The sequence below is a fragment of the Pituophis catenifer genome, unplaced genomic scaffold (genome assembly GCF_029215685.1).
Source record: "Pituophis catenifer annectens isolate HBS135680 unplaced genomic scaffold, rPitCat1.0.hap2 SCAF_1, whole genome shotgun sequence".
NCBI lineage: Eukaryota > Metazoa > Chordata > Lepidosauria > Squamata > Colubridae > Pituophis > Pituophis catenifer.
In genome coordinates this window covers 55,844,310-55,860,400 of record NW_027256881.1, presented here as the reverse complement: position 1 = coordinate 55,860,400, position 16,091 = coordinate 55,844,310, and the positions used below count along the sequence as shown (strand labels likewise).

Sequence of the window (16,091 nt, the reverse complement as noted above, 5' to 3'; positions counted from 1 at the left end):
CGGGAGTCACGAGAGAAGCATGGCAACAAATTGAATGTCATCAAAGGAGGTACAGCGGACGTTTTCTCTTCTTCCATTTTTAGGAATTTGGGAGTTTAAATGACATAGGGTTCTTGAAATCCCAGAAACTTGGTGGAGTTATTTTACTGGTTAAATTGTTTTATCATCAATTGTTCCCACTGAAGATCACCATTTTGCCTCTGAATTTTTGCAGGGTCTGAAAAGGTCTAGAAGCGGCAAAAATGGATTTAACCTATTGCAAGATTCTAGACAATTGTGCATTATTCAATGAAATAGTTCTTTACAATGAAAATAAACAAAATTGTGGCTTAATGTGTGGTCTCACAAAATGACACCAGTCAGTGGTATTTCTATTTTACAGATTTAAATTACTTGAACCATCATTCCTCCTCTTACAGAAAGAACAATTGTAGTTCTATGAGTAAAGTCTAACAAGAATTAAAAGAATCCTCAGCATTTCTGTAACCTACAGCTTCAACAATTTTTAAAGATATTTATTGTGTTTAAGGCAGTATAAATCCAATCCGTTCTTCTAAAGTAGATAACAAAAATCCCAGATAAGAGTACCTGCCAGGTTATAATTCGAACTTCAGACAATTGTGAGTTTTGATACAATTCAATAAGCACAGTATTGACTGTCTATTCTTGCAGAGTTGTGAAGGAAGTAATAGATAAGAGTTTAATCCAGTCATTATCATCAACTTGGAAGCAGAAAGGCGGATTTATTGCAGATTAAAAGTTTTAGAAACTTCCAAGAAGGTAATTTCAGCATGAAATTTTCATTACCTCCTCATCCTATTCTTGTAATATACATTCACCTTGTCCTTGCTTGCTCTGAAAAGTTGCTTTATAAAAAGTTACAACGCACTCAAAAAAAAAAATCTTATAGAAATTATAAAAATATAATTTCAAAATGTATTTTAACCTAACAATTTTAAAAGTCTTTGCTTGCAGGATTTCCATTAAATATTTATTCTTTTGTTTAAATGAAGCCTCTTACATAATTAGGAAGCACGCTTGCCGCATTTCAAGTCCGTTTTTAATTAAGCACTTCTTAAAATGTCAGTAGTTGAACAATAGCCTACAGAAAATATTTAAGCCTTAAAGATTAAGCTTTATCTGGTACAATAAAAAAGATTTTTGAAACCTCAAATCATAGGAAATCAAGCAAAAGATGATCAAAAAAGGGAAAATTTATTTTAAAAAACTATGTTCAAGAGTAGGTTAAAAAAATCAACAATTAAAAGCATGTATCATACAAACCCTCCATAGATCAATAAAGTGTCCATCTATATTTAGCATTGTGCATCAACAGTACAAACAAAAACGTCTAAAGGAATAGTACATTATGATATAATAACTTAACTAAAAACACAGTTTTGAAGATGTCATGACTTTCAAAATTTACTCTCTACTTAAGTTCAATTATATATTCAGAGTGCAAGTACAAAAAAATTAAGAAATCAGTCATAGGAGATTTATATGCAGAGCTGGATGAATGTTCTGAGTAAACTGGCCTTCTAGACTAGCATACAGAAAATAAAATTATGCACAATTTTTTTAAAAAGCGCTTCATATAGTTCATAAAGTTTGTTTACTGCACCAATCATAGACCAAAGCAATCTGTATACTATACAACAAAATATAAAAATATTAAAAACATAAAACAACATAAAAACCATAAATACATAAAATTCACCAGTTTCTATTAGCTTTAAATATGGTGAATTGGTTCATTAAAAGGAAAAGCAGGTATCAGCCATGAATTTAAGCAAAAACCAACGGTAATAGTAATTATATTGGAACAAAAATTCTGTATTAAAAACCTGTTCTTCAAAATATAAATTCATAGTCAAAAATGAAAAGTATAATATGTAACAAAAGTGAAATGGAATTTATGGATTTCCATTGCAACGTCATACAGTTCTCGTGCCTCTTCCATAGTTTCCACTCTTCAAGTTAAAGATACTGTCAACACTTATTAAATTATTATCATTAATTCAATTTGCACCATTGCTTAAGCTACTTAAAATCCAACTAACCAGAAACTACACTGGTTTACTAGATTCCATGGGTAATCAGAGTCGATCTTTTTTCACCAAAAGTCACTTACACCTCTCTTTTTTGGCCAAACCAATGTTACTGTATGGTGTTTGCTCCACTGAAAGCCATCTAGACCTTCAGCTGGTGGAAAGTCTCTCAGGTAGAACAGTAATCACAACATGCAAAATCCATCAACTCAAAACATTATTTTCTTGATAACAGTCCTAATTTTTCTGAATTAGTTCACATTCTCAGAACTTCCCAGCTATAATTCACATCTTCTTCATCTTCTTTTTGCTGCGTTGGTTGAAAACTGGTGAAGAGCCCATCAAACTATCAGGGGAATGAGAACCGTAACTGCTTTCAGAACCATTTGGGCTCTGTGGCATCCCAGCTTCACTCATGCCTGACATTGGCTCCTCAAATACATCACCACCTAGGACTCCGTGGTGCCCATGAACATTGCCTTCTTCATTCTCTTGTGGTTCCATTTTTACCGGGGCCAAGTTCCAAAGAGGAGAAGTGTTCACCTCACCACCTGGCAGAAGGAGGGAGGGAGAGAGAGGGGGAGAGGGGGAGAGAGAGAGAGAGCAATGGAGGGAAGGAGGAAGGAAAGGCTTTCTCATCAATCAGTAAAAGATGCCAAACTGAAAATCTTCAGAACCCACTTAATGGTCCTAAAACACATGCATATGTTGTGTCACTTTAATATACTAAATAAATGTATCCAAATAGTAGAATGCAGAGGATTACTTGCAACCATAACAAGGGCCATCTAATGAAAACAAGGATCAAGAAAAAAAGAATTCCTACACGTTTAATAATCATTAATCTACTACTGGATAATGATATTTAATTATCATATTCATATTAACATCAAACACTCGCATCAAGCAATGAGTGATTTGCTCCCAAATGATCTAGGAATACTTGGCTGCACCATTTCCTCAGAGTAAATTAGAAAACTCAGTGTCAACTTTAGCAACCATACAGCTGGATTCTCTCCAAGAAAATCTGTTCCTAATCTATTCAAACTCAGACATTTACAGCTGTAAAGATTTAGACCAGCAGTCCCCAACCTTTCCACCTTGGCAGCCCAGCCCAGCATGGTGGGACGGGTGAGTGGCAGGCGTGGGCACAGGCAGCTCCATTTGTGAGAGCATCTCACACAAATGGAGCTTTGCACGCAAGCGGAGGGAGGTTGCACTCGCACACAAAGTGGAGGGCACCCACACACCATGCTCTATTCATGCAATTGGAGCTTCACACACGAGTGCAAGCACCCTTCGCTTGCACAAGTGGAGCTTCACATGCATGTGCTTGCCCATTTTTCCCATGGCCTGGTTTGGAACAGGGGTTGGGGACCTCTGGTTTAGACATCCCGAGTTAAATTAAAACTTTCAATGCATTTCTAAGGAAACAGAAGATGACATCACTTCTGCATCATACAGTACAGAACGTAACATCTTTCCGCATATTTGCATGCATGCTTAAATGTATATTTGAGCTCTTAGGCTGAAAGTACAAATACCTATGATCATTTTTCACACTTACAACCATTGCAGCATCCCCATGGTCACATGATCAAAATTTGGGCACTTGGTAACTGGCATGTATTTATGAGTTGAGTGACCTGGAATCACCTTTTGTAACCTTCTGATAAGCAGGTCAGTTGGAAAGCCAGATTCACTTAACAACTGTGTTACTAACTTAACAACTGCAGTGATTTCCTTAACGGTTAAGGCAAGAAAGGTCTTAAAATAGGGTGAAACTAATTTAACAACTGTCTTCTTAGGAACAGAAATTTTGGGCTCAATTGTGATTTTAAGTCGAGGACTGTCTGTAAATCATATTACAGCTTAGTTTCTGTGTTAATGCAGCCTAAGTAGTTATTTTAAAGTGTGTTGTTTATAAGTACAAGAAATGGACAGATGGCAAGTATTCTGAGCCAGCAAGCATTAAAAACCAAATCACAACTCCTTAGGGCTTAAAAAAATTATAAAGACATAGCATTTGTTAACATCCAATTTCCAAGCTAACTTTATCTAACACTAGAAATTTAATTCAGCTAGAAGCGAATTTAACATTTTAAGGGCCAGTTCACAAAAGATATCATTAGCAATTTCCTTCAGTCCAGCTGTAGGGTTGTTTTTCCTAGCTGTTTTAATTAGAAAAGTGATTATTGACTTTGTCCTCTAACCTTGCCTTTACCTTCCAAAAATAAATAACATTTCAAGGCTTAATAGACAAGCTAGTGTGACAAATGATAAAACTGCTAAATTGATATCCCAGTATCTCCTTTCTACCAGCACCACAATATAGTCACAACCTTCAGCTAGAACAGGGGAACCCAGAGTTATCAAAGTCCCAAACACCTCATTTTGGACACCTCATTTTTTAATATAATACAAAAGTATTTCAATTCCAGTTTTACTCAAAAAATTAAAAGCTGAAATGCCAGAGAGCAAAGCATTATATTATATATATTTTTCAAGAGGCATCTAGGCTGCATATTGGACCCATGAACTTTCTTAAAAGATACAATTAAGGAGTGCCTGCAGCCTAGACCTTTGAAGACTTGCCATTTGTTCATGCAAAGTGCAAAAATAAGCAGGAATATGACAATCTGGCTAGATGGCCAAGTAGAGATGGCAAAAAAAAGGACAAGACAACTGATACTTTATAACTAGTGGTGTTACTATAGCAGCCATTTTGTGAAAGTACTCCAAAAACTTCAGGTTTTGAATTTGGATATCATTCTGATAGATGACCCCAACTTAAACAAATAAAGTATATTTTCGTGATAAAATTCAACCCTATTTCCATACACTGGAAATACTTATCTGTAAAAAACAGAGTTGTCAGGCCTTCACCACTGTAGCCCACCCCTTCCTCTAGAATAGCATCTTCTTTGATATTAAACTGGCACAATCCTGTTGTAGTTTAACAAACCTACTAAGATGTGGCTGTTTCATAAGGCCTTTGAGAATGATGACTGAGCCCATCCTATGGTAAAAAGTTATTCAGTTTTGTATAGAATTATAGATTTTTGTTCCTTGATACGGTATGATAGGTGAGGAATTTTTTTCCATTGTGTTTATTGTTTTCCTCTTTTTACTATAAATTACGAGCATAGAGTACTTAGAATTAGTTGCGATTAATGCAAGTTATAAGTCTTGAGAAAAATAAATAAAAATAAAATAATATGTACCAGAAGTTTGCGGAGAGGCCTCAGTTTCCATGTTGGATGAAAACCGTTCACTCTGTGCTCCAAGGACTCCAACAGGCAAGGACTGGTCTCCAGATGCAAGATCCCCCTCCAGTTCCTCACTCATAGGAAATGTGATGTCACTAACAGGTTCTTCCTTGATTTTCAAAGGTTTCAAATCTTCTGTTGCCTTCTCAGGGTTTACAAGCTTTTCATACTCCTCAGAGAGTTGCTTGCTAACCTGTTGATAAGTCATGGAAAAAGAAAGAACAGCCTGATTGTAATCAATTGTTAGCTGCATGAAGATACAATACAGCTACTGCCTGTGACAAATTAACCCTCATGAAGATTTCGTTTTCATGATCAAGCCTCCAACTCTTTTTGTGTCTGGCTTGCTTGGATCTTATAAACTAGAGAAGCAGAGGCTTTTGTTCACCCAGCACACTAAGCCATAACGTTGCTCGTTTCTCTGGGGTTATATGTATTCATGGGAACTTGGCCCTTGTGATTTATATACCATGGTTCATGACCAGCCAATTCGAGTTTATCAATTCTTGATTAAGGAAACCAGGTTTAGCAGAGCATACAAACCACATCATTTGTATCTTAATGCAATTAATCCCTGACTCCTTGATTGCACAAATGCAGTTCTGATAGGCGTGATACATACCTTTTCACTGAATTCACTGTCAGAAAAAACTACATAAGATGGATAGTTATTTTTCAAATGTATTTTTTTCCAAAAAGTAACTGAACACAGTCCAATAGCTAACCTCACAAAAAATATTTTTATTCTACTGAATTATGCATGTATAATTTACTTTTTAAAAGCCTTCCGATTCCAAAGAAGACAATAAAAGTCCCGAAAATTCAGCCTTGCTTTTCCATTGATATCACAATGCCATTGCCATACAATCGCCAGCCTTTAAAGGCCAAACAATTCATTTTTAAAAGTGCACGTCCTGGCTTTGAAAAGGTTGCCTAACTTGGCTGATGATTTTGTTTCTTTTGTAACATTCAGACGGTATGTTACAATTCCATTATTGGAATCATATTTGAGAGTCAAGTCAAATGTTTTTGATTTGATCTGATGTTACCTAAGCAGCATTGGGGTGGGGGTGGGGGGTGGGGGGTGGGGGTCTTCAAAATGGTTCTTTTTTTCTTCTCAACTCCAAACACGTGTAAATATGCTAAGATCCCAAAACAGAAATCACAAGTCTTGGGGTGGTAAGTCACCAGGCATCTAAATTTTACCTGTATAATGGAGATTCTTGCAGAGAGGGGCAAATAATTCAGGAAAGAACAAAGATGCAGTAGTTCACAGTCCTTGGGTTATAAACTGCTTATAAGGTGCAGACTGAACTTATACATTAAAACATTTATATAGACTCCCATCTTATACCAAACTCTAGCCAACTCACTGCTTTCATCTATTGACTTGATTTAGCGATCTAGAAAATAACTGCTAAATAATAGGAAATTCTGAAAGCAGAAATTTTACCACTTCTAACAAAAATCCCAATTTGAAATGAATAGTGGGGGGAAACCCCATAAATGCACCAAATTCTTATGCTGTCCTGAGAAATGCATCATTTTAAGTTTACAATAAATTGTCTTGGGTAATATCAAAGGATTTCAATGTCTGTACCAGGGCTGTTTTGGGAGAACCAGTTCTCAATTTCATGTTAGCCCACTATATTTTAGTTAGAAAATATGGGGTTCTCCAAATTGAACAGATCCTGTTTATATTCGCTGTCACTCCCCCCCAAGACCCCAGAATGTCCTTGGGGCAGTCACTCTCTCTGAGTCCTGGGAAGGAGGCCAGGGTAAGCCATTTCTGAAAAACCTTGTCAACAAAACTGTCAAAAACTGACTTGAAGGCACAAAAACAACTATTCTGGAAAGCATTGTTATTACTTTGTGTTATAGCTGAATCATTCCCTAATCAAGTCAAAATTGGAAGTGCATAACTTAATCTTCAGGAATAGAAAACTATTAAAGTCTGCTCCGAGAACTGCTGTCAGAAGTGGCACAATGAGTACATGGTTCTACGCCTTCTTCAAGATGGTTTTCAGACAGTAGCGTAGGGATATATGCTTAGCCCCAGAACAACACAGAAATCCATATTTCATGTTTATCAATATCTACATGAAGCCACTTGAGGAAGATGCACTGTGGGAGCAAGGGGACAGTAGTATACAAATTCTCTTTTTCCATTCCATATATAGTGGATTGGACATTTTAGATATCTAAACAGTATGTAGGGGTATACTATAAAAGAACCAAATAAAATTCATGTGAACAAGATGGTGTTATTGCTGGGATATTCAAAGAAGTTTATTCTGATATCAGTTCATTTGTCTTTCCTCACCTGTAGCATATAGCTATGATAGTCTTTAATTCGATGTTGCCAAAACCTCTGCAGAGAGAGCACACTGCCAATGCCCACTTCGTGGAAGACTTGTTCCATAACATCTGGGAAAGGGGTCTGTCCAAGCCGAGCTTCTCTATCCACAGCACAACGCAGCAGTTTGGCGAACTTCAAGCAGTATTCATGAGTGATATCTGTCAGAGTCTCCAGAACACTTTCATGGGCACATTCAAAGCCAGCATGAGCTAAAATGGTAGCTATAGATTGATAAAGAAGCTGGCGGCAAGAGGTCCAACTCAACTCTATTACTGGCTCTCCTTTGCCTCTAAAATGAGATATTTATTTATTTATTGAATTTATATTGCCCCCTATTCGCCCATGGCGACTCAAGGCGGCTTACAGAATATAAAACCACATTTAAAACAATGAAACGAATAAAAAGAATCAAATAAATTAATATAGTATAATATAATAAAATCACCCCCACCATCACCACCCCGCCCCAACGACAGCAGATCACATAAGCCATTTAATGGGCTCCATCCCACTCTGGGTTCCCCAGGCCCGCTGGCAGAACCAGGTTTTCAGCACTTTCCAGAAGAGTATTAGAGTTTTAGAGTATTAACATTCTAATCTCTGGAGGAATGATGTTCCAGAGAGAGGGAGCCACCACGGAGAAGGCCCTTCTGGGTCCCACCAGGTGTATCTCCCTCGGGGATGGATAATGTACAATAACAATGAAAATGAAAGACAGAAGTCATGCTGATGTGTTCAGAACAAATATTTGAAGCATGTATAACATCCTAGTTAATTTGGAATACTTAGCTTTAAACACAAAAAAATATTCCTGATTTCATAATTAATTTTTTTGAAATAAAAATATACAATAAAAACAATACTATTGCAAAAAAAAAATCAATTAACAGTGTTTACTTTAAAATATCATCTGTAACTTTTTAGATTTTAGCTCAAAGCAACATATTCATATTAATTACAAAATATGAATTATCCGTGCTGTAAAAGAGTCAACATGGCTAAAATTAAATAATGAATATTTGTAGTATTTAATCCAAATTTTTCTACAGCAAATTGATTTTAGAAGTTTGAAATCAAACAGGCTGAACATTTCAACTGTATCCTAAACATTTAGAGATAGCAGCTTTAACATCAGCTTCAAATTAGGCTAAGCCTGGAAGCTGTAATGTGTACACCTTAAAAAAAATTCCCTTAAGGATTATTGCCTAAAATCACTGTTTCATACAATAATCCTTATAAATGAACAATAACTGACCTTTTTTATTTTTAAAAACAAATTTACTTCAATACGTCAAAACTATTAGATTAAGATTCCCTAAAACAGACATTCATGAGAATAACTACAGAACCTTATAAAGAATCTCCATTCTACTAAAGACTAAGATCTTGTAGTTTTTACAAATCATATTCTGGAAATCAGCTTCTATTTAACCTTAACTATAGTAAGGAAAAATTTCAGTTCTGTGAAGTACATTTTATATTTTTAAAATTTTTGACAATCTAATAACATACAGAGAACTGACAAATCTAATTTCCCTATTCAGATCCCCAAAACCTGGTTAACAAAACTACCATATGGAATTATAATAGTAAAATATAAAGTTGCAACATAAATCCATCAAGCTCAATATAGCATAAATCTGCCTTGCCTAACTTAGTGCCTCCCATAGGTATTGGATACAGCGTCCTTCACCCTTGGTTAGTATCCTCCAACACATCTGGAAGGCATCAGATTCAAGCAAATTGAGGAATATCTCTTGAGATTTAAATGGGATATTTTTGCAATCATACCAAAACTGCACTTGATGCCTTTTCTGTGCAACTCATGTTCTATCAAGTTGGTATTCATCATGCTGCAGACAGCTCTGAATAGTAGGATATTAGCATCCCCCTATTCTTTTCTGGCTGAGAGAGAGCTTATATATTTCCAAAACAACCACACATCTGATAAGCTAAATAAACCAAACATGGCTTAGCATTAGTGACATTTCAGACATTACAAAATGGGTCATTTTTTTTCCCATCACTATCCATTAAACATTCTCAGAGGAAGTGATATGAAACTCTATCACAAAGCAACTTTAAGTAGCTGATTCCAATGGTCTATTCCCCATTTAATAAGCGCATGATGATGAAGGAATGATGGGCTGATTTGACAGGTGCAGAAAAAGCTGAGGTCCGCTCAAATAAAATCATAGACTGAACCTATTGGCCTCTTCAAAGATAAATGATAGTTTGAAAACAGGTCCAGGAAAACAAAGATGGCTTTCTTACAATTGCTTCTATTTTATAAAACGTTACATCTGCTGGGTTGTATTTTCGAGTCACTGAAGTGTAACAAAAATCCATTTCCTGATACAAAATCCCTTCCAGATAAAACAAAGAATGATGCTAGTAAATTATAAACAAGATTGCCTAGCATCCAGTATTCAAAAATAGAAAAGCTTGTTCTCTACCTTTTCTGATTTTGATCTAGCAGTACCAATTCTTTTCCTAATTACTTTTTCCTTTTTCTTTGAAACAGAAATTTGCAGCAGGTGCCACCCTTAAATATTGCCATCAGTGACAGCCAGGCATTTTTCAATAGTTCCAATACTGTATTCTGAGACTCCAGCAGTCTCAGAATACATATACAATTTGCTGTGCTGGTTCAAAAAAAATATGAGGTAGCAGTTCATTGGCAGATTGCTACTGAATATGGGACAGAACACAACACAAGATGTGATTAATCCATTACAACCTAAGACCCCAGGACATTAAACAGAAATGGGATTCTGGGCAGGGATTTAAAACGGTGGTGTCCCAAACCTGCCATGCTTAGTTCTTGATATTGCATTTTATAAAGGCTAGTTATTTCTGAATGACTACCAAAGATTACAATTAAACATATAAAAGGTAAAAATGGTCTCTTGAGTGATTACAAAAATGGACTATATCCTTACAGCAAAAGCCCCCGTACCTATAATGAACAAATAGGTCAATTCTGAATTTTTGCAGATTTAATTAATGGACCAGAATCCAGCAGGGGATCATTTCGCAAGAAAAGACTTGTTTAAAATTAAGATAATGGAAATGGAAATGATATAGAGCACAGTGGAATGTAAACTTCAATTTAGTACAGCCTAATCCAATGGTCACTATACCAAAGATCTCACAACATACCTGTAAAAGTCACTTTCTGGATCACTGTGCCTCAACTGGAATGGCATCTTGGGTGTTTTACTATCCAAAGTAAGCAAGTCATCAGGGAGAGGTGGGGATCCAGGGCAAGTTGGCAAAGGCTCATTTCCTTCCATTTTGATACCCTCCAGTTGCTGTTGGTTCTGAGACTGAGCCGTGGCAATGAGACTACGCAACCTCCTGTTATGTTGGATTAGCTGGACTGTATGAATGGTGAGGCTACAGGGCTCTGAAGGACTATCAAGCGTGGTTGTGGGCTTAGACTTGTTAGCTGAAGGCTGATGCAATGGAGGATCCTGGACCTCTACAGTACGGAACTCCCGCTGAAGCAAGTCAAAAGAACTGCGGTTGGTCTGACTGGAGGAAACAGGGATCTCACCCCAGTAGCGAAGCATCTTTTTCACTGGTGGACCAAATAGAATATATTCAGGTAATATTTCAGATAACAAAGTAATTGTCCTATGACGAAGATTGACTCTGTGGTATCCTTGTGAAAAGTTAATTTTTTTGATTTGGCAAATTGTGGGGTAGCAGGGAATCTTAAAATGTACTATTGAGTTCTCATTGCAGCTGAAGGGTTCATTGAGTAATACAGTCAATTTAAATTAACTTAGCAACATCTTCTTTAAGAAGTAACTTTCTTAGTATCCCTAGAGGGGAAGAAAAAAAAAAGAAATTGGCAAAAAGGGTTATGGTTTCTGTCTCACAAAAGATCCATGAGTTTATATCAAACCTAGAGACAAAACAAAGTAATTGTTGCCTTTTATATTTTTGAAGGAACTATAGCCGTAGGGGTTTTTATCTGAGTCTTTGGTGCAAAAGATAAAGAAACATCTCACTACTATATTTAGCGAGGGGGGAGGGAAATTTTGTTGTTAATGTTGTTGTTGAAGATTTCAAGATGATCCAATTCTAATACAAAAGAGGTGATAAAAATATAAACACAGAAAAAAAGTTATATGTCATAACACATTTGTCCACCTTGTCAATCCTAAAATTGTCACACCAAATAAAACTAATCCTGGAGATTGCTCCATATGTCCATCCTACAAATGTAGATATGTAGCACATGTGCATGTACATATATTCATGTCTGTATGTATATTTGAAAGAAGCCATGCCTCAAAATTATACAATGTAATTGATTATATGAATTAAATTAACTGCTGATTAAAATTAGGTATCTTCTTTATAAAATTAATTCATTCAGCATTGGATATTCCAATTACTTTTTCTCACATAGAAAATCCACTTTTGTGCAAACCCACATGCAGGTAGCACACACACAGAGAAACACAATCTCCTTCCTTCCAGCAAAAACAGCAACGAAGAAGAAAAGAAACAGATGGAGATTGGGCAAAGTTAAAGGGCCACTGTATTGCAAGGAGAAAAACTAATTTACCGGAAAAGTAAAGAGAGAGAAGTTTTATTCAGATATTACAAAAGAGTAACATTCACTAGGCAAAAAACGACTTCCAAGCAACTAATCTTCAAAGTTACCACACTTTTTAACAAACATTCCAACAGAAATTTGTCCCTTTGGCATTCATAAAATATCTTCTATTCTTAGAAAATGGAAAAAGAGACTCCAAGATTGCATAATGTACCCATAAACATAACAGCAGGGGGTGGAAAGTTCAGAAGAAAAGGCATTGTGAAATCTTAAATGGGATGAAGAAGATGCTATGAGGAATAATTACCACATTTAGATGATAAGAAAATGATTTTCCCCATGTCATTACTTTGAAGGAGGTGGGTATCTTTTTACCTTCTCTAAGAAAATTAACAAAATTAAATATAAAGTTGTTTTTAATCTCATTCTTCCTAGTGCTCACTGGAAGTTAAAGCTGAAATATTTTGCATACATATTATGAAGGCAAAAATCAATGGTGAAAACCCTGATGGTTGGAAAAATCAAATGTAGCCTAAAAGAGATTGACAGAAAACCAGGTAGCTATATATACTATGACTAATTATAAAAGTAAGAGCTTATGTAAGAATGTAAAGAAGGAGCTACCAATAGACAATCTAAGCAAACTGATGTCTTACTCCCAAAGATTCACAAGTAAACTACTGAACAATGTTACTATGTTAGACATAAGACATGTTATGTATTCATCATTTCATAACATTGTTAATGTTTAATTTTAAATGTGCTTTATTACTTTTATTATGCTAATCTTTATATCACCTTTATGAATTAGACTGCATTTTCCCCAATTAGTAGCCTTAAGTCTAAAATTGTACATCTTGTTTTAAAAGCATGAAATCTGACACAAATATAGTGACATCTGCCCTTCTAGAAGCAAAAGAACAACCTTATTATGAATTTTAACTAATGTTAAATACAAAATATTCTATGAACACAGGAAAGCGCATTCCCAAACAGCATACTTTGCATGTTCTTTATTAGCAAGACATGGACAGAAAATAATCTAAGTCCTGTAGTTTAGATTTGAGAAGAAAGTTAAATCTCAACAGCAACCAAAGCAAATAAGCTCAAAAAATAGCACCTATCAGATGTTTAAAGAGCACATGAATCAGTCCGTTTTCTCCATAATTATGTAACTACCAATAGCTTGTAGTCTATATTCAAGGAGCTTCTTGCTGCAGAATTATCTCCAACTTTTGTAGGATGAATAACAGTGAAAGAAAGTGAATCTTGTATAGCAAGCCTTCCTTTCCCTCTTTTTATGCAAATCATTCATTTTTAATTTATTTGTATCCTCTCTTTATTTTTACAAATAAGGTGGTGAACATATCCAACACACCTTCCATCTCCTATTTTCCCCACAATAACAACCCTGAGGTGGGTTGGGTTGAGAGTGAATGATTGGCCCAATGTCAGCCAGCTAGCTTTCATACCAAAGGCAGGACTGGAACTTATGATCTTCTGATTTCAGACTGGTGCCTTAACTAGTAGTTCAACTTTAGGATTTATAATTTATAATCCTAAAGAAGCTAGAGGAATTTCAAAAAGCCAAGCAGAAGCCTTGGTTTGTCCTGAAGTGCTATTCATAATTACACCGAATAGGAATTCTGAGGAATGAATTATAAACTTCAGAATGAAGAAAACAGAACATCTCTAGCTTTCTATTTTAGATTTATTCATGAAGTAAATACATTTTTAAAGTTCTGTATAGGGATAGGACTTTGGTTGGTGCCAACCAAGGAAATGTTGCTATATAACGAATATCCATTGCTCAGGTAGTAGTAGAAGATACTGTTATAACATACTATTTTTGTACTACTGCCAAGAAAATTGCATGGATATCTCCATGAAGCCACCAGCTAAATTGGAAATAGATTTGACCTTTTAATACCGACCTATACAAAAAGCTTTCAAGTTTATTTTGAACTTATTCACATTGTCATTTATATTAGATCAGCAAGAACAGGTAGTCCTCGACTTACAACCACAATTGGGACCAGTCTTTCTGTTGCTAAACATTGAGGTTAATAAAGTAAGTTGTGCCCAATTTTATAATCTTTTTTGTCATGGTTATTAAACAAATCACTGCAGTTATTAAGAGGTGGCTGGGAAGATCACATGACTCCAGGATGCTGCAATCATCATAAATACATGCCAATTGCCAAGCGCCCAAATATTAATCACATGATCCAAAGGATGCTATAAAGACATACATGTGAAGCTTGGTAAATTGGGTTTTTTTCAGTGTCATTGTAACGTTGAACAATTGCTAAATGAATGGTTATAAGTCAAGGACTATCTGTAATATAAATCTATTTCTAGCAAGTAAAGTATTGGTGCTTATGATATATAGTCAAATAGTTATTCTTCTTATTTTTATTACATGAGATCTATGCTCATTAAACGTTTTTATATTTCATGTTTTTATCCTTTTAACTGTACACCATCCAGAGTCACTCTGAAAGTGAGATCGGCAGTATCATATAAGTTCCATGTCCTGTAAATAGACAAAACAATTTATCAACAGTGGAAATATTTTGTTCTTGTTGTTCACATTTATGACTGGGTTCTAAGCATATGATTGTTTTTAGCCTTGATTAACTCTCCACATATTGTAGATTCAAGCATTTCTATCCCAGACACCTCTAGCTCTTAAAGTTGCCTAAGATCCATTACCAAAGCAATGAGAAGAAAAACACTGTATAAGCCCAAACAATGAAGGAGGAATGCAGAAATAACTCAAGCACCTTCTTAATTGGCATAATCTAAGAGAGAAAGGTGGTAAAACAAAAGCAAAATCACAAGTTTCTGTTACTATAGCCAAACTTAATAGACGTAGTTGTAGACTCAATATGAATTTCTTGGTCTGATCTTAGATGAAGATCATCTAGTTCAGTGTCTCTTAACCTTCCTGATGCTGTGACCCCTTAATACAGTTCCTCATGTTGTGGTGACAACAATAAAATTATTCCTAAGACCATTGAAAATATGTGTTTTCCGATGGTCTTAGGCGACCCCTGTGAAAGGGTCATTCGACCCCCAAAGGGGTCCCAACCCACAGGTTGAGAACCACTGATCTAGTTGATCTTGGGCTGATTTTAGGGCTGACATGCTTGACTAAAATGCTATCCACACTCCTCTGGAGGTAAAGGCCACTGAACACCATTGGACTGAATACGTATGGTCAAATTTATAGTGCAGAACTACAGTTTTGCCTACAAACGTTCTTCAACCTGCGGCCCTCTAGCAGCCATGGTTTCTGTAAATGGGAATATCCGCACGTACCCGATGGGCGCATCGGATTGGAGAAAAGTTGGTGCACGGGACTTCATCCCGAAAAAAAAGAAGCTCGCATGGCTGCCTCACTTCCAAATTCTCCCCGTTTCCTTTGTGAGTAACCGCAGGGAGGGTGGCATCCATTGGATGCGATTGTGTAGGTTTGACATTTCAACGCATCACAACTAAATCGTAGCAATAAGGTCTCCTCGCGCGGCCTTACCGTCCCAAAGACTTTCAGTACCGCAGTGCTCGACCAAACCGGATTCAGGAAGTCCCCAGCCTCAGGAATCCCCCAAGGCCTAGCTTGGTGATGGTTTTTGGGGGGGGGGCGGGGGGATGAATACTAAATAGCGCCCAGCGTTTGGCCCTGAAAATCACAGCCGCATCCCTTTTTCTTCCCGCTCATCCGCTTTCCCTCCGCGGCAGCCTGGAAGGCGCCCCACCCCTTCAAGGAGGGCCGCTTCTCCCGGAACCGAAGCACCAGGAAAGCAGTTTCCTGGGGGGACCCGTTAGAGAAACGG

General features: G+C 36.4%; 1 protein-coding gene across 2 annotated transcripts; it reads right to left on the bottom strand.

The window, feature by feature from the left end:
• Positions 1-1,042: 1,042 nt before the first annotated feature.
• SUPT7L (SPT7 like, STAGA complex subunit gamma) lies at positions 1,043-15,882 on the bottom strand. Of its 2 annotated transcripts, XM_070949781.1 has the most exons (5): positions 15,791-15,882; positions 10,842-11,509; positions 7,644-7,968; positions 5,276-5,513; positions 1,043-2,602 (listed from the first exon to the last, which is right to left on the bottom strand). In XM_070949781.1, the coding sequence occupies exons 2-5, from the start codon at positions 11,252-11,254 to the stop codon at positions 2,337-2,339; spliced, it is 1,242 nt and encodes a 413-aa protein (XP_070805882.1). In that variant the 5' UTR covers positions 11,255-11,509; positions 15,791-15,882; the 3' UTR covers positions 1,043-2,336. The 2 variants fall into 2 exon arrangements, with proteins under 2 accessions (XP_070805882.1, XP_070805891.1); XM_070949790.1 differs by lacking the exon at positions 15,791-15,882 and having other exon boundaries at positions 10,842-11,892.
• Between the last annotated feature and the right edge of the window lie 209 nt (positions 15,883-16,091).

Bases quoted from the DNA above. Each gene is read 5' to 3' on its own strand.
- SUPT7L (XM_070949781.1), bottom strand. From the start codon at position 11,254: ATGCTTCGCTACTGGGGTGAGATCCCTGTTTCCTCCAGTCAGACCAAC. The intron at 5,514-7,643 runs GTGAGGAAAGAC...ACTTATCAACAG, and splicing joins ATCATAGCTATATGCTACAG to GTTAGCAAGCAACTCTCTGA. The intron at 2,603-5,275 runs GTACATATTATT...TCCTTCTGCCAG, and splicing joins GGCCTCTCCGCAAACTTCTG to GTGGTGAGGTGAACACTTCT.